The sequence below is a fragment of the Microcaecilia unicolor genome, chromosome 4 (genome assembly GCF_901765095.1).
Source record: "Microcaecilia unicolor chromosome 4, aMicUni1.1, whole genome shotgun sequence".
Lineage (NCBI taxonomy): Eukaryota > Metazoa > Chordata > Amphibia > Gymnophiona > Siphonopidae > Microcaecilia > Microcaecilia unicolor.
In genome coordinates, this window is record NC_044034.1 from 203,933,079 (window position 1) to 203,957,450 (window position 24,372).

The window sequence follows — 24,372 nt, forward strand, 5'->3', positions numbered from 1 at the left end:
GGGAGGCTAAGTGCTTGAAAATATGCCTCTTTGTGTAATACTTCGTATAGTCTCGCTTGGGTGAATTTATACTCTGAGAACTTCCCAACAAAATATATTCATATCTCCATATAGCACCAATTTCCAGTAGACTTTTGGGTCAATCCTCTCACTTGTCATATTATACCCTGGTTTGTATTATTATTGTTGAGATTTTTACCAGAGGTACTCTGGGAACTTTTTGAAGTTGCTTCTTATCCTGTGCATATGGTCACTTACAATCTACCTCTTCATGTTACTCTGGTCCTTCCAGCCCACTATAATTCCCTAAATTGTGAATCCACAACACTGAGTGCTAATGTGCCCAGCTGTATCATCAAAAACTGTTCCCTTGACTCTGGCCGAGTTTCGCTGCTTGCTTTCTTAACAGGGAACCTATATAAAAACACATGATAAACCTCAGCACAAGACCCACGTATCGCATTAAATAAAGCAAAACTAGTGCAAACTAACACCAATGACACAAACTACTTTTTCGGACCCTCACCTCGAGGGAAGACGAAGTCCCATCCACACTGTACATGGTGCGCAATACGCGTACATTCTTTAAATAACTGCATGTAATTGGACACTTAATGTACCCACCCCAAACAAATATGGTCACAACCATTCTATATCCATATTGAGCCCATGGGGTTGTATAGTGTCCAAAGAAAAAATAAATCATTGCTCCTTCTGAATCAAAATGTCAGAAAGGGATCCCCCCCCCCCCCCCCCCCCCCCGGATCCTGGGTCACTTGCAGCAAAACCGTATATCTAAAATCTGTCACTATATGATTACATTCCTGCCAATGAGCTATTAATGGTGCCACTGGTTTAGCAGTTTTTATGTTGTTAATGTTTTCCTCTATGCGCATCTTTATCTTACATGATATGTGACCAATGTATAGCAATCCGCAGGGGGAGCAAGCACAATACACCACCCCTGTTGAATTCCAATCTTTTCTGCTCTTCAAATAAAAGTGACGTGAGCTCCAGGGGACCAGAAATCATTCACCTCAATGATGTACTGACATTATGTGCACTTGCCGCACTTGTAATGGCCAGTCTCACCATCCATGTTTTGTAGAGGTTTGAACAATAATTCTCCCAAGTTCCTGCCCCTATGGTATTCAAACCATAGCATTTCTCTCAAAGGAGCATTATATCCCATCACAGGCCAAAACTTGGAAATTAAAGATCATAGACCATGTGCCATAGGGGAAAAAGGCAACACACATATCAAAGGTGTAGTTTGATTATTTGCCTTTGAATTCAAAAGCCAGCGTCTATCCGCATATAAAGCTCTTTCATAAGCTTTTTTTATGACGTGATTCGGATAGCCACGTTGTTGGAACTGGAGAACCATACAAATAGCCTGCTGTTTAAACTGATCCACAGTTGAACATAATCATTTTAAAAGAAGAAACTGACTGATAGGAATGTTGTCTCTCAGATGTTTTTGATGAAAACTACAATAATGTAATAACATATTTCGGTCCATATCTTTTCTATGTACAGTGGTAATGAGTTTGCCCTCTGGGGAGAGAAAAATAGTTGTGTCCAAAAAATTTATATGTCTGCTATCCCAGTGTGCAGTGAATTTGATATGAATAACCACCTGAGAAATTCCACAAAATCCCACGCAGTACCCCTCTATATTAGCAGTGGTGTAGCTAGGTGAGGCACCAGGGGAGAGGCCGCTCCCCCAAACGGAGTTCTGCCGGCGCCTATTTTTTTCTCAAGTCTTGTTGCATTGAAAATGTGTGCCAGCAGAAGTCCGCTCCCGCGCCATCAACCTGGCTCCGTTTCTGATTATTAGAATGTCATCAATAAATATTTCCATGTTACAATGTGATGTACAAATTGACTATTATACACAAATCTGTCCTCAAAAATTGTCATGTAGAGGCAAACAATAGAGGGGGTGACCATTACCTCCATTGTGACCCCTTTGATTTGTAGTAGAACTGATTCTCAAACACAGAATAATTGTTTTTGACTATCAGTATACTCATGTTGTTCAATACTGATAATTTATCTCTCGATAAATTGAAACAAAAATAGTCAATGGTTATTAGGTCTTCGTCCTGGGGGATATTAGTGTACAAAGCACTAACATGAAGAGTAGCTAACAAAATAGCCTCATACGGTGGCAGACTTTAGATATACAGTTTTGCTGTAAGTGACCTTGGATGGGGGGGGGGGGGGGGTCTCTTTCTGACATTTTGATTTGCAAGGAGCAGTGATTTATTTTTTCAACCCTGTGGGCTCAATAGGGATTTAGAATGGTTGTGGCCATATTTGTTTGGGGTGAGCACATTAAGCATCCAATTACAGCCAGTTATTTAAAGAAAGTGCATGAGTATCGCGCACCACGTACATTGTGGGCGGGACTTCGGCTCCCCTTGGGGTGAGCATCCAAAAAAGTAGTTTGTATCAGAACTTGCAAGTATTGGCATTAGTTTGCACTAGTTTTGCTTTAGTTAATGTGTTAGGTGAGTCTTGTGCTGAGGTTTATCATGTGTTTTTATATAGGTTCCCTTTTGAAAAAGCAAGCAGTGAAACTTGGCCAGAGTCAAGGGAACAGTCTTTATTTGATGATACAGCTGGGCACATTAGCACTCAGCGTTGTGGATTCACAATTCAGGAAATTAAAGCAGGCTGGAAGGACCAGAGCAACATAAAGAGGTAGATTGTAAACAACCATATGCACAGGAGAAGAAGCAAGCATTTATAGATAAGTACGTGATTTATGGTTATATTATGTTTTAATCTTCACGTTTCATCAGCACATTGGCGATGTTCCATATAGGTAGTGCTGCCTGTCTATTTATAGGCTGTATAAACAATAAACCGAACAAACAAGAACGAAAAACCTATACCACGAGAGGAAAAATAGACCCGGAAATATTCTGGCAACAGATATACCACAACGAATGGACAATAAAAACAGATACAACCCAATTCCTCTTAGAATGGGACAACAGATGCAGATCCATACTAGACAAAATTGCTCCAACCCAAACCAGAACGTCACACAGAAAAAATGCAATACCATGGTTCAACGAAGAACTGAAAAAACTTAAAATACAAGTCAGAAAGTTAGAACGTGCATGGAATAAAAAGAGAGACGACCCCACTCTCAACGCCTGGAAACAACTCCAAAGAAAATACAAATATACCATAAAACAAACTGAAAGATTATATTACAAAACTGAAATTGGACCAAACTACAAAGACACACATAAACTCTTCCAATTCGTGAATAAACTACTGGATACTACTCCAGTCACCACCAACAGCAAAGATGCACCAGAAGCAGACAACCTCGCGAGATACTTCAATGAGAAAATCGTACAATTGAGACTTAAGATACCTGTCAGTAAAACCGACTACGCTGAATTTCTTGACTGTCTAGACCCAGACCCTGGCGTATACCCAGCAGACAGAACATAGACATACTTTGAGATATTATCAGAAGACAGCATCTCCCAAACGCTCAAAAGATTTGCCAAATCTCATTGCAAATTAGACACATGTCCAAACAACCTGATGATATCTGCTCCTCAACAATTTATAACAGACCTAACGAAACACTTGAATTATATGTTACAAAATGGACTCTTCCCGAAGGAGAAAGGAAACATTCTATTTACACCCATATCTAAGGACGCAAAGAAAAGTGCCAGTGACCTAACCAACTACAGGCCAGTAGCATCCATTCCCTTAATAACCAAACTAATGGAAGGAATGGTGACCAAACATCTAACCAATTATCTAAATAAATTCTCAATACTTCATGACTCCCAGTCAGGATTTCGATCTAACCACAGTACTGAAACAGTACTAGTGACTCTCATGACCAAATTTAAACGAACGATTGCAACAGGAAGGAACATACTACTACTACAATTTGACATGTTCAGTGCTTTCGACATGGTTGATCATGGAATACTACTTCACATCCTCGAATACTTCAGAATCGGAGGCAATGTTCTCAATTGGTTCAAGGGGTTTCTCACCACACGATTATACCAAGTGACATCAAACTCGACCACATCAGCCACATGGATACCTGAATGCGGAGTCCCACAGGGATCCCTACTCTCGCCGACTCTATTTAACTTAATGATGATACTCTTGGCCAAACTATCAAAACAAAACCTCAATCCATACATATACGCAGACGACGTAACGATCTACATCCCATTCAAACAAGACTTAAAGGAAATTTCCAGTGACATCAACCAAAGTATTCAAATCATGCACGCATGGGCAGATGCATTTCAGCTGAAACTTAATGCAGAAAAACCCCAATGCCTAATACTCACCTCTCAACATAACACATCCAAATTCACCACCATTAACACACCAAATCTGGCCCTTCCAATTTCGGACACCCTAAAAATTCTTGGAGTTACCATCGACCGACATCTAACACTTGAAAACCACGTGAAAAACATAACCAAGAAGATATTCAACTCAATGTGGAAATTAAAAAGAGTAAGACCATTCTTCCCAAGGACCGTCTTCCGTAACCTGGTACAATCAATGGTGTTCAGTCATCTAGACTACTGCAACGCAATCTACGCAGGCTGTAAAGAGCAAATAATCAAGAAACTTCAAACAGCCCAGAACACTGCAGCCAGACTTATATTTGGCAAAACAAAATATGAAAGTGCTAAACCCCTGCGAGAAAAACTACACTGGCTCCCACTCAGAGAATGCATCATGTTCAAAATATGCTCCTTAGTCCACAAAATCATTCACGGAGAAGCCCCAGCCTACATGTCAGACCTGATAGACCTACCACCCAGGAATGCTAAAAGATCATCCCGCACATTCCTTAATCTTCACTTCCCTAACTGTAAAGGTTTGAAATACAAACTAATGCATGCATCTACCTTTTCATACTTGAGTATATAGCTATGGAACGCACTACCGCGCAACCTAAAAACGAACTACGAACTTACCAATGTCCATAAACTACTGAAGACCTATCTCTTTAATAAGGCTTACCAAAAAGATCAACAAACCTAAATCCACACACAACTCCTCCACATACATTCAGAATTGTCTTATAATATCTGCTTGTTATATAACTATCATGTTTTATCACTATAGTGCTACCAAGATCCTTCTGTAACACTAAATGACTATTTTCTAATCTATTCCACTATTCATGATATATTGTAAGCCACATTGAGCCTGCAAAGAGGTGGGAAAATGTGGGATACAAATGCAATAAATAAAAATAAAATAATATAAGGCATTGTAACTGCTTATACCATTCTTTGTCACTGATTTTATGTGGAATTATTATTAACTTTAAATTGTGCCAGAGGTGGCATACATGCATTTAAAACAACAGCAACGCCCAGAGTTTGATGATGGTTCCTGTGCTTCAACCAATTGCCTGCTGAGGGTGTAATGGTTTGAATAGATTAGAACTGAGCACATTTCATTCATTTTATAATTTAAATTTTTTTGTATATTTTTGTCTGTATTTATAGGAAGTACTAAGCCTATTGTAGTTATCAAAATTTAAGAGTGCAGTTGTGGTTTCATTTCTTTCCCAGAATTTTTATTATTAAATTTTAACTGCCAGACCTTTGACCGTTCTCCTTATTCTTGGAGATCTCTTCTCATAGTTTTACTTCCTCCAGGGTATCCACTCTATTGGCTATCTTCATGTCATCTGCAAAGAGGCAACTTTTTCTTCTAACCCTTCAGCAGTTTCTTTCACAGTACCGACCCCTGAACACTCCACTACTCACCTTCCCTTCCTCCAAGCAAATTTCATTTACCACCACTGTTACATGTCAGTCAACCAGTTTCCAATCCAGTTCACCACTCTGGGTCCTAAGTTCAGCCCTCTCAGCTTATTCATGAGTCTTCTGTGAGGAACCGTATCAAAGGCTTTTCTGAAATCCAAGTAGATTACATTAATCATATGTCCTTTATCCAGTTCTTTGTTGACCCAGTCAAAGAAATCAATCAGATTCATTCGGCAGGATTTTCCTTTCATAACCACTTGGTTTGGGCTGGCACTTGGGCTAGAATGGAGTAGGGATTTGGTACGAGGGCAACGATATCCACAACCTGATTATTGACCTTCCTTAGGTCCTGAACTGGTCGGTACTCGGGTGTTCCTGGTTTCTTGACTGGCAGTAGTGGGGTATTCCAAGCTGATCTGGTAGATTTCAGGACTCCTTGTTGGAGGAGTTTCTGCAAATGCGTTTGCATACTCTGTCGAGCGGCATATGGTATGCTATACTGGCCTTGATTAACTATTTGAGCATTGGGTTTTAGCTCAACCCAAATAGGGATGGCATTTACAGCCAGTCCTCCAGGATTCAGTTCTGCCCAAACTCCAGGAACACTTGCCATCAGAGTCCTTCTCTGCTGGGCAAATTCAGTGTTGTCGGTGTAGCGGCTGGCAGCGGCAGTTACAACCAGAGGAGTGTGTAATCGCCATTCCTCTTGGACCAGACAGATGAGGGATACTGGTTGCTCTTCAAAGGTGGCTTCAACTTCTCCCGTTGCTTTAAATCTTAAGGTGGCTTGCAACTTGCATAACAAGTCACGCCCAATCAGAGGAACGGGACATCCAGGTATGCGTATAAACTGATGAGAGACTGTTTTTCCTCCAATATGGACCTGTCGTTCCTTCAACAGAGGCGCAGTGATGGATTTTCCCGAGGCCCCCACTATCGGTATGGTATCTTTAGTCTCAGGGGCTATTGCTGTGGTTATGACAGACCTCTGGGCCCCGGTATCCAATAGAGCTTTCATTCGCTGCGTCCCCACTTGAATTTCCACCAGAGGGTCAGTGGGGACTCTCCCCTCCCGGTGCCTTCATGCTGTGTGGGTTTGACCAGCATCCGCAGCCATCTGCCACTCCTGCTGCTCTGTCCGTCCGCGGCCTTTTCCCCTCTCCGGACACTCCGCCTTCCAGTGGCCTTCTTGCTTGCAGTATGCACACTGGTTCTTCCCTAAGGGATACCTCCTAACCTCTTCCCCTGCTCTGCCTCCTAGGTTCATCCGACACAGCCGCTCCTCTACCTTGCTCCCTATGCTCTTCCAGAGCAGCGGCCAACAATGTGGCATTTTCACGCATCTGTCTGCTTGCTTCTCTCTGGGCCTCACTTTTCTCCTCCTGATCCCGATATCCAAAAACACGATCAGCCATCGCCTTTAATTGACTGATACTCATGCCTTCAAACCCTTCAGTCTTCTGCAGCTTCCTTCTAATGTCTGATGCTGCTTGGGTAACAAAACTCATTACTACCATGGGACGGTTAGCAAGGTCCTCGGGATCAATTGGACTATATTTGCGATAGGCATCCATAAGTCGTTCCAGAAAGTCCCCTGGACTTTCATTTTTCTTTTGTATTATGTCATGAATCTTTCCCATATTGGTAATCTTACGCTTTCCTTTCTTCAGGGCTCCCAGATAGGCCTGTTGATATTGACGCAGGGACTCTCGGCCTGCTGGAGTCCGATGATTCCATTCAGGTTGGGTGGTGGGTACCAAGGCAGCAACGCGATTGGCCAAATCTGGTTCATTTGGATGCGCCTGCCGAACTGCCTCTTCCATGTTCTGTTGCAGCTGACGGCGTTCTTCAGTAGTTAATATATGGGAGCTCAGTTGTCTCAAATCGGACCAGGTCGGATTGTGGCTAAATATTATTCCCTCTACTAGTTCGATAAGTTGTTCCGGTTTCTGTTCATATGTGGGCCCATGATTCTTCCAGTTCAAGAGCTCTGAACTCGAGAAGGGGATGTGATTATAGACTACTGATTCAATCGGGTGGTCTGGATTCTCAGGATTTGGTAATTGTACCATGGCTTCTCTAATGGGATATAAATCAGCCGTAACCCGGCGCTCAGCAGGTGGTGCAACTGGATTCGTGGCCGGGTAACGAGTGGGTTCCTTGAGGGCTCTCTGACTTTTCCTAGAGGTTTTCTGATCTACACGGGGCTCCGCTGGACTACTACCTGAATTCTCTTCCTGGGGTTCAGGCTCAACATCCTCCCTTCTTAGTTCAGCAAGATCCGGATATAAGGGGGCGGGGCCTGGCTAGACATAGGATCCTCCTCCTCGGGTTTCTCTAGAACAGGGACTGCTTTCATTGAACGAATAGGCTTAACTTCACAACGGCCCTCAGCCACCCCCGCCACTAACGCAGGCAAGGACTGGGATTTCGATTTCAATTTAGGTCTCTGACTTTTTCTTTGGGCCACCACCATTAGGGCTGCTTTCTCAACTTTCCTTTGGGCCCATATCGGCGGGTTTCGCACCACATCCGCCCACCCTTCTACATACGGAATATCCTCAGGACAGCCAGGATTACTGTCTACTATTACAATGTTCTGAACAGCTGCAATCTTTTCATATGCAAAAGTGCCCTCTGGTGGCCAGTTAACAGATCATCCTAGCCCAGGCCACATAAACTGACAGCGTTGTATCATCCCTGCCCTGGAACAGTGTTTCTGGTCGAACACTTCACTAAAGTGCTCAGTCATTAAATCCAGTGGCGTAGACCCACCCCCTCCCATCCCGTACGACGGTGCCAAAGGATAGTATACAGACAAGAAGGGAAAAGGATGGCAGAGGGGTAAGGGGTCCCGCTCTACCAGACACAGAAGGTTCACCACTCGCCCTGGCCAAGACGCGGTCGCCCGGCTTGAAACCGCAGGGCCAATCACTCAACTTTCATACAGACCGGAAGCCCGCCCTCCCGTCTCTGCCCGGAGCCTAGTGTGTTTCAGGACCTCGTCCCTACTAGACACTGGCGAGGGGGATGATCAAGCCCCCCCTTCGACCCTCACTGGGTCGGCTGCTGATTCTCAGAGAGTATACTCGCCTGATTCAGGTGCGGGGTTCAAACGTCTCCGGAGACCCGAAAAGTTGTCTTGCCCAGGATCGCGCATCCTTATGCAGGCCACCCAGCCCTGAGCAATTCTCTCACAGCAGCCAGACGCTGAACTCAGCGGTGCGCACTTTCCAGTCAGCTGGAGGGAATCGCCAGTCCCGGCCCAGCCGTGCCACTAACAGGGAGGGGAGGAAATTTCCTCGTCCTCGGCCCCGCCTCCTGGCTGGCTTGCCAATGAAACAGGACTAATTAGCAAGTAAATCAGGAGGCCGAGACACAGACTTCCAAAGCAAGGCAACTTTTATTAGCTAGCTGTCACAGTACTAAGTTCAGACTCAGGATACTGCGCCACGAGCGTCATCTGACACTTGTTCTTATACAGATTAGTGGTCATGCGCATAAAACACACCATACATCACATATACACATGCGCAGTACATGCACATGCGCAATACATTAGTAGTTCTGTAGTTCTCACAGAGAAAAGATACGTCAGTTTCATAGCTTTCATAGAAATTGTTACTTTGCAAGAAATGTAACTTATTGCAGTGTTCCAGTACGTTCACACAATACAGCCTCTATGCATGGGTCACAAGACTGCACTGGCAGAGCCAGCTGCCTTCCTTCCAAACCTAAATTGCTGACTACTACAACTTATCTAGCTGCTGGTTAACAAATAAGTACTACTAGTAAAAATCCAAACTGCACAGTTTTAGTAGGCTCATTGTATAAAAGCTGAGGTTTTGGTACAAAGCAAAGATGCAAGTGTGAATGCAAAGTCCAAATAGAAAATCCTGCTAGTGCAAAAGTCCACAAAAGTCCAAATAAAGTAAACAGTGCAAATCAAGTTTTGCAAGTTCAGCGGCAGTGCAAGTTCTGCCCCCTACAAGGGGAGGTGATCCCCGATTCCCTCCGGTGGTCATCTGGTCAGTTGGGGCAGTGTTTTGGGACTTGGACATGAAAAAAAGGGTCCAAATAAAGCGGACCAAATTCTCGTCCAAAACGCCCTTCTTGTTTCGATTATCAACTAAAGACACCCATCTCTCCTTGGCCGATAACCACGCCCCAGTCCCGCCTTTGCCACACCTCCGACACGCCCCCGTCAACTTTGTTCGTTCCTGCAACGGAATGCAGTTGAAGATGACCAAAATCGGCTTTCGATTATACCGATTTAGTCGCCCACGGGAGAAAGACGCCCATCTCCCGATTTGGGTCAAAATATGGGCATCTTTCTCTTTCGAAAATAAGCTGGATAATGTCAGTCTTATTCTCTTCCTGATGGTGATTCACATTTTTAGGCCCTAGTTTTCTTGTCTCTCTTCTTTCTGAAGATAGACATGAGGCAGCCATGAGCAAAGAATAATTATATATATAAGAAATCATATGAAGGGTTAATTCTGTTAAAAGCTTGAAGTTAGAATTCTAATTTTTTACTTTGCAACTGAAGTGAAGGTATGCCAGATGGTTCATATTATTTGAAAGTCTTGCCGGGCTGGGTCAGAAAGGTCAGGAAGACCCTTGTGAGGGATGGATTGCTAAATGCTGGCACAGCTGTAAACTATTATGAATGAACAAAGGAATGAGCCAGACATGCTGAAGTTTAAAAGGCTGAAATACTATTTCAGAAGTTCTTGATATGTAGATTTTGTTATAAGGAAATAGTTAGATTCTAAATAATTCTAGATATTCCTGATATTTAGAATATGTCTTATAAGAATGCTTACTTTAGAATATGTTGTATTCTGTGTAAATTAATAATTCTGTGTAGGATGTTTGTTCAACTCTGTGTTACTTTTAAAATGATCCTTTGTCTGCTGTTTAAGGCTGCAGTGAGGAGATCAACATGTGTTTTGAGTTTTCTGTGGTCTTAGCTAGTTCTGTGTATGGAGCTGAGAGGTGAAAAAGGTCAGGACTAGTCAGCTCTCTTCTCCTTGATTAATTATAGGTAAAATGCAGAAATGGTCCTGGAAGTAATAACAGACCATAGCCGTATGCCATTAAGTAAGATTGGCTTTTGACCCCTTTTAATGAATGCCAGAGTTCAGTTAGCAGTTAGTACTAGGAATATGAGAATAACCAATGTTAGATGGGGCCTCTTGGTCTCTAAGGGAATCCAGTTTAAGCTATAGATGAGACATCAATCATAATGAGAAATGTAAGAGTTCTGGAGACCAAATGTCTGGTGAAAGGGGCCCCAGGTCACAGGTCAGTCTAGGATGTCTGGAACCTATGTAACTGATATTTCAAAAGTAATGATTGGTTGAGGCAAGGTAGCCAATCAGTTTCTTAACCAATTGGGAGTAAAGGGGGCTAGGCTAGGAGGAGGGCTTAGGACCCTATTTAAGTGGGAGCAGAAGCAGTTTACGTCAGAAGGAGCTCAGAAGAAAGAGAAGGACAGAAGGAACAGACAGAAGAAGGAGAAGACAGCATAAGAAGAGAAGCAGCTGAGACAAAGACACAGAGAGCTGAGAGAAAGACACAGAGAGCTGAGAGAAAGACACAAAGAGCTAAGAGAAGAGAAGAGAGCTAGAACTGATGTCCTGCTTTGTTTGCTGGCAAATAAAGAAGATTTCTCTCTCATACTGGTGTGTGCTGTCTGACTCCTGAAGCATCACAAATTCCTATCTCAATTCCTGCAACAATTCTTGGTGGCAGCGGTGGGATGAATCCTGCATTAATCCCAGCACCCAACTGACTGGAGAACATTCGCCGGGTATGTATTCTGTATTTTGTATTGTAATTCTAGCTAGAAAATTGTAAACCAGCCCCTCAAGAAAATTGAGGAAGGAGAATCTGATCAATTCTCAGCAAAGGCCCTAGTACCTTCTAGTCGCGGGGACTAGAAGCGAAAACGCTTGAGCTTATCTGTATTTGAGAAATCTGAAATTGTTGGGTGGGATTTTCTGTATGGAATGTGTGATGCGTGAATGATTAACTGAGTGCGGACTTCTTATAGCTGCATTTCCAATTAACGCGAGTTCAATTGGTCAGCAACGGAAGGAAGCGATTGTTGTCTGTCTACCTAGTGTCTCGAGAGTGCGGACCCCTTACTGCACTCTCAAAAAAATTCCCTCCCTTTTTGTGTGTTGTAACTGTAAGCATTATGGGTGGGACATCATCTAGACAAATTGTTACCCCCCTAGATTGTATGCTTAGAAATTTCAAAAAAGGCTTTTTAATTAATGACTATGGACAGACTTTAAGCTCAGGTACTTTAAGAACCTTGTGTGAAGTTGAGTGGCCATCTATGGGAGTGGGGTGGCCCCCTAGTGGCAGCTTAGATATTGAAGTAATCCGGAAGGTCTATAGCATAGTAGTAGGAGAATCAGAATATTCTGAACAACTCCCTTATATAGATTCCTGGGACAGCCTTGTGACTGACCCTCCCTCCTGGTTGAAAACTTATATGGGATCCCCAGTAAAATTCATGTTAGGCCGTGTTCAAAGAAAGATTAGAAAATCTAAACTAGAAGAGGGAAAGAGCCCCAGGAAGCCTACCACCCAATCGGTGGCTTCCGCCCCTACCCTGTCTGAGAAACCCATACTCTCTGATGATCCCTCAGATCTTGAGCCACCACCTTATGGCCCATTGTTGGGGTTCCGTGCTACCCCTAGAGATCCACGCCGCCCAGCCCAAGCCTCTCCAGCACAGGCTTCCCCGGATAGTTCTTCCCCTCCTGTGCCAAACCTGCCACACCCTAGGTTGGACTTTTCACCTGGCCTCTACCCTTCTGTGCCACATCCTCCCCTGTTAACCTCCGAAGACCCACTTTGGGCTCCACTCCCTGACTCCTCAACTCCTGACAGCCCAGCCTCTCCCTCTAGTACCCCTACCCACTCATTAGGGGCCCGGCATCCCTTTCAATGGACTGACTCACCTGTGACCACCTCTCAGTCTATGAGTACCCCTCCCCATCCCTCAGGGGTTCAACACACCTCCACTGAATGGGTTAGACCTGCTGCAATCACCTTTGAGCATGATAGGAGGGTAGCTCCTAGCTCTACCTCAGGTTCCATTCCCACTTCCTCGAGAGTTCTGCCACTTCGTCAGGTAACTACCACTCGACCGGATCCTAATAATCAGGGTCAGGTTATACAGGCACAGGCCTACCAGTATGTACCCTTCACAACCACCGATCTCCTGAATTGGAAGACGCATTACCCCTCTTATACTGAAAAGCCTCAGGCAGTGGTGGACCTAGTGACTAGCATTATGGCCACCCATAACCCAACCTGGACTGATTGTCAACAACTTCTCCTGACCCTCTTCACAACTGAGGAGAGGCGGAAGATTTTGCAAAATGCTGAGGCCATCACGCGAGAGCGTGTTCCCGAGAGGACACAGGACCCAGAGGGATGGGTTAGAGCTCGGTTTCCTCGCGCAGCTCCAGATTGGGATCCAAATGATGGGCAGCACTATGAACTGTTGTCTGGCTATTGCCGGGACTTACTGGAAGGTATGAGGAAAGGCATAAAGAGGCCCATTAATCTGGCAAAGGTCTCTGAAATTCTCCAAGGGGCAACTGAATCCCCTGGGGCCTTTCTAGAGCGACTAATTGAAGCCTACAGAACATACACCCCATTTGACCCTGAAGCCCAAGAAAACCAGAGAATGGTGAATAGCGCATTGGTGGCCCAGAGTATGCCAGATATCCGGAAGAAGTTGCAGCGTCAGGAGGGATTCGCAGGGATGAATACCACCCAGCTAATTGAGATCGCAACCAAGGTTTTCATTAATAGAGATCAGGAGGTGCGCCGAGAGGCTGACCGGAAGATGCAGAAGAAGGCCGACCTTTTAGCGGCAGCCATTACTAATTCCACCCTTAACCGAGGTCGACTTCTAGCTAATGGGAAGCCAAAGTGGGACCCCGGACCACCAGCCAGGGCCCGAGATTCCTTCAATCAATCCCGGCCAAGGGGGGAGAATCCCAGACCAAGATTGGAGAGGGATCAGTGTGCCTATTGTAAGGAAAGAGGGCACTGGAAAGATGAATGCCCCCAGAGGCGCCAGGGACTGAGAAGGGGACCAGGAGATCGAGGAAGCCGAGGCCGAGTTCGAGAGGGAAGATATGAGCCTGCTGAATCTGACATCATCGGGATAGCCGAGATGGCAGAATGGGACGAATAGGACAGACCGGGTTCCTATAAACTGGGCTCCCAGGAACCTATGGTCAAGCTAACTATAGGGAGCCGCTCAATTCCATTCATGATTGATACAGGAGCTGAACATTCTGTTGTGACGGAGCGATTAGCGCCTGTGTCTGGAAAAACTGTCCGAGTGGTGGGAGCCACGGGGGTGCAGAACCGGAGGCCCTTCCTGACAACCCGTAGATGCCAATTAGGCTCACACATAGTCACTCATGAATTCCTGTATATGCCAGACTGTCCAATCCCTTTGTTAGGTCGAGACCTGTTGTCCAAGCTTAGGGCCCAAATTTCCTTTGACTCTGATGGCCAGACTTCAGTCTCCTTTCGGCCTCCGACATCCAGCCCTAAGGGTATATTGAGTTTCTGCTGCCCTCTTGAAGAAGAATGGCGGCTGCATCAGTCGCATGGCCAAGTTGACCTACCCCTGGCAGACAGCTTTCAGGTCAGTGGGGTATGGGCAGAAGATAATCCCCCAGGGTTGGCCCGAAATATTCCTCCTGTACATGTAGACTTACTTCCAAGTGCCCGGCCAATCCATCTTCGCCAATACCCAATTCCCAGAAAGGCTCTGGAAGGGATTCAAGCACATTTGAATCGTCTGTTATCCCATGGAATTATTCGACCTTGCCAGTCTCCATGGAATACGCCACTATTGCCAGTTCAGAAGCCAGGGACTGAGGACTACCGGCCAGTCCAAGACTTACGAGTGGTCAACAAATCCACTATCTCATTACACCCTGTAGGGCCTAATCCATATGTCCTGCTAGGATTGATACCTTCTGGAGCTACCCATTTCACGACACTAGACCTAAAAGATGCCTTCTTTTGTATTCGGGTGGCCCCCGCCAGTCAATTGCTTTTTGCCTTTCAATGGGAAAACCCAGTAACAGGAAGGAAGCTTCAGTATACATGGACCCGCCTGCCACAGGGGTTCAAGAATTCCCCCACTATTTTTGGGACAGCCCTAGGGCAAGACCTTAAGACTTTTAAATCTGAGCCTTCCAGGCGAGTTTTACTCCAGTATGTAGATGACCTCCTGATTGCAGCAGTGACCCAGGAAGAGTGTTTTGAGGCTACTAGAGAATTGCTGGAGCTACTCTTGGATGCAGGCTATAAGGTCTCACGCTCAAAGGCCCAACTCTGTCAGTCAGAAGTGAAGTATCTGGGGTTTTGCATTTCCCAGGGAAGTCGGAGACTGGATGCTAGTAGGAAGCAAGCGGTAGCTGCAATTCCCCAACCCAAGTCCAGAAGAGAAGTTAGGGAATTTCTGGGAGCAGCCGGATTCTGCAGAATTTGGATTCCAAATTTTGCATTGATGGCGAAACCCCTTTACCAAGCCACAAAGGGGGGTGAAAAGGAACCATTTGAATGGGGACCTACTGCTCAGCAATCCTTCATTGCCATAAAGAAAGCCCTACTCCAAGCCCCTGCGTTAGGCCTTCCTGATGTGGAGAAACCTTTCTCATTGTATGTCCACGAGCGACAGGGGGTTGCTCTGGGTGTGCTGACCCAGATGATGGGATCCTGGCAGAGGCCTGTTGCATACCTGTCTAAACAGCTGGATGGAGTGGCTAAAGGATGGCCAGCCTGCATGAGGGCCATTGCAGCAACAGCCTTACTGGTCCAGGAAGCTGATAAGTTGACCTTGGGGCAAGAACTGGTTGTTAAAGTCCCCCACGCAGTTCTCACCCTCATGGAGTATAAGGGCAACCACTGGTTTACAAATAACCGTATGGTTAAGTACCAAGCTAGCTTGTGTGAGAATCCACGGATACACCTGGAAACAGTGGCTACATTTAATCCCGCCACTCTTTTGCCAGCATCTGAGGGACCACCAGATCATGACTGTATCCAAACTATGGATGAAGTGTACTCCAGTCGACCAGATCTTAAAGATGTTCCGTGGAGGGACCCAGATGTAATTTATTTCACAGATGGAAGCAGTTATGTGGAGAACTCCAAGCGATTGGCAGGCTATGCTGTGGTGACAGAGGACAAGGTGATAGAAGCAAGAGCCCTGCCCCAAGGAACTTCAGCCCAGAAAGCAGAACTTGTGGCCCTCATACGAGCTCTGGAGCTAGCAGCAGGACTGGTGACCAACATTTATACTGATTCTAAGTATGCTTTCACAACCCTACATGCTCATGGAGCTTTGTATAAGGAAAAGGGACTTATAAATGCTGCAGGCCAACCTGTTAAGTATGGACCTGAAATACTTCAGCTGCTAGAGGCTGTGTGGGCCCCTAAGAAGGTAGCTGTTATTCATTGCAGGGGACACCAAAGAATAGATACTCCAGTGGCCCGAGGGAACCGCCATGCTGATCGGGTGGCCAAGGAAGCTGCTCGAGGACCCCCAGCAAGTACTGTGACCCCCCTGTTCCAAATTCGACTGCAAGAATGGACACCTATGTATACCCAAATGGAAGAGAAATGGGCTCAAGAAGAAGGTGCAGTAAGGAGACCTGATGGCTGGTTACATCTCCCTGATACCAGAGTTCTGGTGCCACGCCACCTAGCTTGGCCTGTAGTGTCTCAAGCTCATGACCTATCACACTTAGGGAAAACAGCACTAGCCCGCCTACTCAGTCGAGTAGTGGTGCTGGAAGGATTGGATAGTCTGGTTGCCACTGCCTCTGCCCGATGTACTCTCTGTGCCCAGAATAATGCCCGTCAGGGACCCCGTATTCCACCAGGAGTTCAGTCTAGAGGACTAACACCCTTTGAGTCCCTAGTTATAGACTTCACAGAAATGCCCAGGAGCGGTAGGCTCCGATATCTCTTAGTTATGGTCTGTACCTTTTCTGGGTGGGTGGAAGCATATCCTACAGTCACTGAGAAAGCCACAGAAGTAGCTCGAGCCCTCCTTAGGGATGTCATCCCCAGGTATGGACTGCCCCTTGCCATAGGTTCAGATAATGGTCCCGCCTTTGTTGAAGCTACACTTCAGGCCCTGTCCCGCGCATTGCGCATTACCTGGAAATTGCATTGTGCCTATCGTCCCCAGAGTTCAGGGCAGGTTGAGCGAGCAAATAGAACCTTGAAAAATAGCCTAGCAAAGATTTGTCAGGAAACCCAATTGAAATGGCCACAGGCATTGCCACTAGCCCTCTTCCGCCTCCGATGCACCCCAACTAAAGGAACAGCCCTCTCTCCCTTTGAAATTGTGTATGGGAAGCCCCCAGCCATTTTACAGGGAATTAAGGGAGACATAGGGATTTTAGGGTCTGCCCAGGTGCAGGAGCAGGTAGCCCTCTTGGGGAAGATAATTTCTGAGCTTCAGTCTTATGTGAGAGAAATAAACCCTGTCCCCTTCCAGGCTCAGGTACATTCCTTCCTGCCAGGGGATAGAGTTTGGGTGAAAGACTGGAAGCTCCAGCCTTTGGGGCCCCGATGGAAAGGACCTTTTACTGTTTTGCTTTCTACCCCTGCAGCTGTGAAGGTCGCAGGGATAACTCCATGGGTCCATTGGTCTCGAATTAAGTCTGCTGACCAGACTGAGCCCAGCACGGATCAGACGGAGCCTAGACAGTGGAGAGCAGAAAGAGATCCAGCGGAGCCATTGAAGTTGCGCCTGACCCGAACCAAAGAATCTACTAGCTGAAAAGAAGGGTCAACTGCATACTGCAGGAGTGGCTGAACTTCGGCTTCATACTGAGACTCTTTCTTGCCGGATTCTGGCTTTCCTGGAATTTGAGAGCTTGATCCTTGTCAGTTGAGGGTCTATCCCAACTGGTATAAGAACTCAAAGACTGAGAACACTATATTAGAGTAATCTGTGATTAGCACAGACTGTTGAAATATTATTGCTTAATTAGTTTGCTGTATTTGTTTTAGATTAGGAAGAAAGAAAATGTTAGTAGTTTGGATGCTTTTGTTGTTTTCTACTCCTTGCCTCCTTGTTCCTAATACCCCAACTCGCTCCAACCTTTGGTTACACTCAGTCCAGGAACTAATTAGCCAGGCAAAGATTACTTCCCCTTGTATTGTGTGTTCCCGATTTTCTCCTTATACTACAGATGTCCCAGCTGTTCCTGTCCCTGTGCAACTCCCAGCTCTTATACCTCCCTACTTTTCGAGTTCAGGTCCTTGGAGCCAGGATTATACTTGGTGGTCCTTTTATAATGCTACTTCCCCCTCTGACTCTTCTCTAAGGCCAGTTTTTACGTCTCCCTATCCAGCTTCTGGAGTGTTTTGTTTAACAAGAAGCATCTCAACTGTTCTTCCCATTCCCTGTAACTATACTAATGTTCTCCCAGAGAAGGAGGAACCTGTGTGGGTAGTTTCTCCAGGTACTCCTATGTGCCCTACTACCATACCTGTAGATTATGACCAAGGTGATTATCTGGCTCCTAACTATACTACTGAGAAGACTATAGTGTCCCATCCTATTTTCTACTTTCATAAGTCCCCGGGGGATGAAGGGGTTGCATCATATGAGCGGTCTGTTACAATTGGGGATTGGCACCTATGGTGTACAAAGTCTCCATTTCTTCTTCGTTCCCCCTGGGATAGGGGCTCGCATTATGGGCATCCTAATCTCCATCCTGTGCCTACATTTATTGGGAACTTTCGTCGCCCTCTCCTTGGTCATTACTGGCTCTGTGATAATGTCCTCCACATGATTCTTCCCTCCACATATGATTTTTGTGTATTGGTAACCTTGAATTATTTTCCTAAAGTTATTCCTCTTAAGCCACCATCCCCGCACCGCTCTAAGCGAGAGGCTTTGTCCTTACCCTCCTCCGTTGCCACAGAGGATGAGGCGATTGAATTAGCCCTCCAGTATATTAATTCTACTTATCCTCTGACTAAAAAGAGACTTGTAGCCCTTTCTGCCACGGCCTGGATTCCAATTGGAGGCCCGGTAGCGGGTATTACTGAACTAGGTATGGCTACCCGGAGACTTCAATCCCTACTCCATGTTTTAGTTCATGAGCTGAACGTGGTAGTCAATGCATTGCAGGATCAAATTAATGAATTAAGTATAGTTTCTAGATATAACCGTATGGGCCTTGACTATCTCTTTGCAGCCCAGGGTGGTCTCTGCACAGTGTTAAATTCTTCAGAGTGCTGTACTATTGTCATAAATAGGACGCATGTAGTTAGGCATGCCATGGATAAAGTCCTACAGTTGGCCAGTCTTAATGTGGAAGATTACCGAGGAGGATTAGACCTTACCTCCTGGTGGTGGTCATTGACCTCCTGGATACGCCCCTTGTTCATTTCCCTAATAGTCTTAGTTTTAGCAGGGTTTTTGTTTTGTTTCCTGGCCTCATGTGCTTCGGCAGTATGCCGTCGGACCTTAACAAGTAGGGTAATGGTGATTCACAAGTCTATTCCTAGTTAGGATCACTATAATCTCCAGAGTTTGAGTTGTGAGACTTATCTCTGCATAAGCTGATTTTAGTCTCAAAGGGGGGAATGAGGCAGCCATGAGCAAAGAATAATTATATATATAAGAAATCATATGAAGGGTTAATTCTGTTAAAAGCTTGAAGTTAGAATTCTAATTTTTTACTTTGCAACTGAAGTGAAGGTATGCCAGATGGTTCATATTATTTGAAAGTCTTGCCGGGCTGGGTCAGAAAGGTCAGGAAGACCCTTGTGAGGGATGGATTGCTAAATGCTGGCACAGCTGTAAACTATTATGAATGAACAAAGGAATGAGCCAGACATGCTGAAGTTTAAAAGGCTGAAATACTATTTCAGAAGTTCTTGATATGTAGATTTTGTTATAAGGAAATAGTTAGATTCTAAATAATTCTAGATATTCCTGATATTTAGAATATGTCTTATAAGAATGCTTACTTTAGAATATGTTGTATTCTGTGTAAATTAATAATTCTGTGTAGGATGTTTGTTCAACTCTGTGTTACTTTTAAAATGATCCTTTGTCTGCTGTTTAAGGCTGCAGTGAGGAGATCAACATGTGTTTTGAGTTTTCTGTGGTCTTAGCTAGTTCTGTGTATGGAGCTGAGAGGTGAAAAAGGTCAGGACTAGTCAGCTCTCTTCTCCTTGATTAATTATAGGTAAAATGCAGAAATGGTCCTGGAAGTAATAACAGACCATAGCCGTATGCCATTAAGTAAGATTGGCTTTTGACCCCTTTTAATGAATGCCAGAGTTCAGTTAGCAGTTAGTACTAGGAATATGAGAATAACCAATGTTAGATGGGGCCTCTTGGTCTCTAAGGGAATCCAGTTTAAGCTATAGATGAGACATCAATCATAATGAGAAATGTAAGAGTTCTGGAGACCAAATGTCTGGTGAAAGGGGCCCCAGGTCACAGGTCAGTCTAGGATGTCTGGAACCTATGTAACTGATATTTCAAAAGTAATGATTGGTTGAGGCAAGGTAGCCAATCAGTTTCTTAACCAATTGGGAGTAAAGGGGGCTAGGCTAGGAGGAGGGCTTAGGACCCTATTTAAGTGGGAGCAGAAGCAGTTTACGTCAGAAGGAGCTCAGAAGAAAGAGAAGGACAGAAGGAACAGACAGAAGAAGGAGAAGACAGCATAAGAAGAGAAGCAGCTGAGACAAAGACACAGAGAGCTGAGAGAAAGACACAGAGAGCTGAGAGAAAGACACAAAGAGCTAAGAGAAGAGAAGAGAGCTAGAACTGATGTCCTGCTTTGTTTGCTGGCAAATAAAGAAGATTTCTCTCTCATACTGGTGTGTGCTGTCTGACTCCTGAAGCATCACAAATTCCTATCTCAATTCCTGCAACAGACAGAGTTCCTGCAAATGGGTACTTGTTACTTCTTGAAGAATGCCCTTGAGGTAGCCTGTAAGGTGCTGCAATTTTTGCTAAGTAAACTTTCTGTGTGTGATAAGAAAATATACAAAGAGACCTTGCTTCTAGTTGGGCAGGAATTGGCTTTCACCCTAATATAGACTAGCTGACTAGAACTGAGAAACAAATTGTGTGTCCTTAATCTGACTGGTTAGAACTGGAGCTCATTGATTCTAAACTGAGAGGTCTACCCCAGCACTGAAACACTATCCTATTTACAAAAGAGTGATACAGCTGACACATGTTAAGTAATACTAATGAGCGTAGCCATGTGAAAAATAAAACAGTTGTTTTAGTTTTTAATTTGACCACATATTTTAAATATATTAAAAATATGAGATAGCAAGACTTCCATTTCCAAGTAAACTAGCAATGCAGCAAGTTGCAAGTTAGGTGTTTTCCTTCTGCTACCTTGCTGGCCTTTCTCTGGGTTAGGGGGAGGGGGAGAGGGGAATCTGTGGCAGAGGACAGCATGAGCAGAAAAGTGAGAGCAATTTTATTTTGGCTTTGGGGAAAAGGTACTGCTTTCTTTACATTTTTGGAACCTTGGCCTCACCACAAAGTTCCGAGCACCAGCTAGATCTCCAGGACAGCACCCGAACCAGGGTCACTACAAAACTTTTATTTCTTTCTGAGCTGGGCACAGGGCCAGGTTTGATCCCAGTAGGCCGTAGGGTTTTTACTCATATTTTCTTTAACTTTAACAGTCTGGAAGCTAAATAACTTCACTCTCACTCCAAAGAATTCTCCACTCCAGGTTTTGTTTTATTTTTTTTTTAACAAATGCAAAACTTTACTGGAATGCTGCAAAACTAATTTACCAGGGTATTACATTTTGTATGGTCAGTGTTAGAAACAGTGAGGCATTAGTGATGCATTAGCTAAGTACATGCTATATTAAACAGTGGTTTAATACAGGCAGTAAAACCATCAGGTAATGCATGCTACCTGATTAGTTTGCTGCCTGTTAATATATAGGCACCTTTACCAATAAAGTTTTTTTCTCTCTTATGCCATGCTTGCCTCTTTAATACTGATATCTTTATTTTTAGTGTTGGATTCCACTTTTCCAGAAAATCTTCCTGCTTCCTATCACTTGCAAGATAAATATTCCATGAAGGGTTCCAGACACCCTAGAAGACACACCTCTTCACTGGCAACCTCCATTGCTTCCAACCCCTCTACAGCTACTACTGTTCTCAATCAACATTCCCAGCTCCTCCAACATATTTTGAGAAGAAACACACTTACTCCAAGGTTCCTGCAAAAAATCACAACTATATTGAACCCTTCCCTGCCTTCTCCAATTACATCTGGACCCTTGTTATCCTCTCCAGCTATGCCCAATTATTTTTCTGTTCCAACTTTGTCTAGTCCTCCAAAATCTCTTATAGGTCTATCTAATTCATCTTTGCCTTCTCCTGCTGTGCTCACTCATCCTTCAAGTCCTCCAGCTGTTCTTGACCCTTCCTTGTCTCCTCTAGGTGTGCTCGGGCCCTCTCTTCCTCCTATTATTGTGTCTAGTTTTCCAACATTCCATATGGCCTCATTACAGAGCACATCTATTCATCCATCATCTGGAATATCCTCTTTTGAGCCTCAAACAACAGTTAGAACTCCTTTTGTGCTTCAAGCAACAGTGTCAAGACAGTTTATCCAAGACAAAGGAATGCCAGATGCCTTGCTTCCTCCAAAAATAGTCCCGGCCTCCTCTTTGCCTACTGTAGAAGTTTTAGGCTCATCTCTGCCCCCAGCAACAACGTTAATTCCCCTGCAAGCTCCAAAGATGCTGCATACCAAAGGAGAACCCACTGTGGCTATGCATGATGGTGAACTTCTCGGACAGAAAGACAATTTTGATTAGAATGTTTCCGGGAAATAATTTTTGGTGTTAGTTTTGCCTTCAATTCAGCCTGGAGATTACAAAGTAGGCACATTTTATCTTGTACTCAGGGACCACCAAAGTGTACACTCACTGATTCTAACTCAGAAATTCCTGGAAAGTTAATATTTGTTTTAAAAAAGTGTTATTTGCATGTTTTTGAGCCATTTTGAGGATCTTGGTTGGCTGACTGTATTTAGGAAGCTCAAGCTTGCTGCAAGCAATGGATGATATCAATTTTTGGAAAGTCTGTGGGTTTCTTTTTTTTCTCTTTGAAGATTTCCTACAAGGATTTTGCACCTGCAACATGTGTAGGCAGAAAATGGCTGAAAAAGAACACATGCACATTTGAAATTGAATCTATGCTGATTGATTCCCTAGCCTGCCCTCTCCTTGCCCTTGGAAATACCTCGCCATCCAGCTAAAAGTTCAGGCATGTTTATGCTTTGAATTGCTTCTAGCCACATTTATGTTTTGTACTGCTTTACAGACAGGCCAGTATACCTGGGTGAATAGTTCTAGAAACTGCTCTCCAGATGATGACTGTTTTCCAGTACAGCATAGCTATGCCTATGCTTTCCAGTCTTGTTATCACAGCCTGTGTTATTTTAGATACTCTGAGTTTCACATATATGAATAAACTGTAGCTGTCTCCTTCCTGGCACACCTCTTGTCCATGGATCTCTGGACTTTGGTTGCTGTCTTCTGCAAGTTTCAGGCTCCTCCTCCACCCTACTCTTCTTCTCTTCATCTTTCCTACTTACCTTTTCTTCTTACAGATCCTGTAACATATTTTCATTAATCCTTTCTGGTGGAACCAAAAACAGTAGGTCTTTTGAAATTGCTTCGTTTTTATCCTGTCTTTCTTTCCATAACCTTGTGCACAACCTTCATCTATTTTATATATATATATAATGAACCTTGTTTTGTTATATTTTAATTTGTAAAGTACTTGGTTAAAAGCATTATAATAAATGCGTAGTAATATGACCCCCTATACTCTGAATTTAGTAAGAGCCTATTTATTATCTCATCTCATTGTCTGGTCACTTAGGGGCAATTCTATGTGGGGTTCTCTATTTAAGTGCCCCAGTAATATACCCAGATTCCATTATAGCAGGGGTGATCAATGTCGGTCCTCGACTGCTGCAACCCAGTTGGGTTTTCAGGATTTCTTTACTGAATATGATTTTTTCAGACTCTTATCCTCAATGGAGTGGAGGAGTGGCCTAGTGGTTAGGGTGGTGGACTTTGGACCTGGGGAACTGAGGAACTGAGTTCGATTCCCATTTCAGGCACAGGCAGCTCCTTGTGACTCTGGGCAAGTCACTTAACCCTCCATTGCCCCATGTAAGCCGCATTGAGCCTGCCATGAGTGGGAAAGCGCGGGGTACAAATGTAACAAAAAAAATATGCATGAGGTCTATTTGCATACAATGAAGGCAGTACATACAAATAGATCTCATGCATATTCATTGTGAAAATCCTGAAAACCCAACTGGGTTGCAGCCCTCAAGGACTGAGGTTGCCCACCCCTGCATTATAGAATACTACTGGAACCTGGTATCGGTACAGCTATAATTGGCACATTTACAGTTATACCAGCCATAGTCCTTGTGTAACTGCAGGTGAGCAAATGCAGCAAGGATGTG

The 24,372-nt window shown here is 44.4% G+C and overlaps 1 protein-coding gene across 3 annotated transcripts in view; it reads left to right on the forward strand.

Annotated features, from left to right (window-relative positions):
• VWCE (von Willebrand factor C and EGF domains) overlaps positions 1-23,836 on the forward strand; it is a 333,354-nt gene extending 309,518 nt beyond the window's left edge. For 2 of the 3 annotated variants that reach the window (XM_030201137.1, XM_030201138.1), the window contains one exon: positions 21,891-23,836. In XM_030201137.1, coding sequence (XP_030056997.1) covers positions 21,891-22,702 — 812 coding nt within the window. In that variant the 3' untranslated portion in view covers positions 22,703-23,836. The remainder of the gene's footprint in view (positions 1-21,890) is intronic. The other variant, XR_003941942.1, reaches the window with a different exon arrangement.
• Positions 23,837-24,372: the final 536 nt, after the last annotated feature.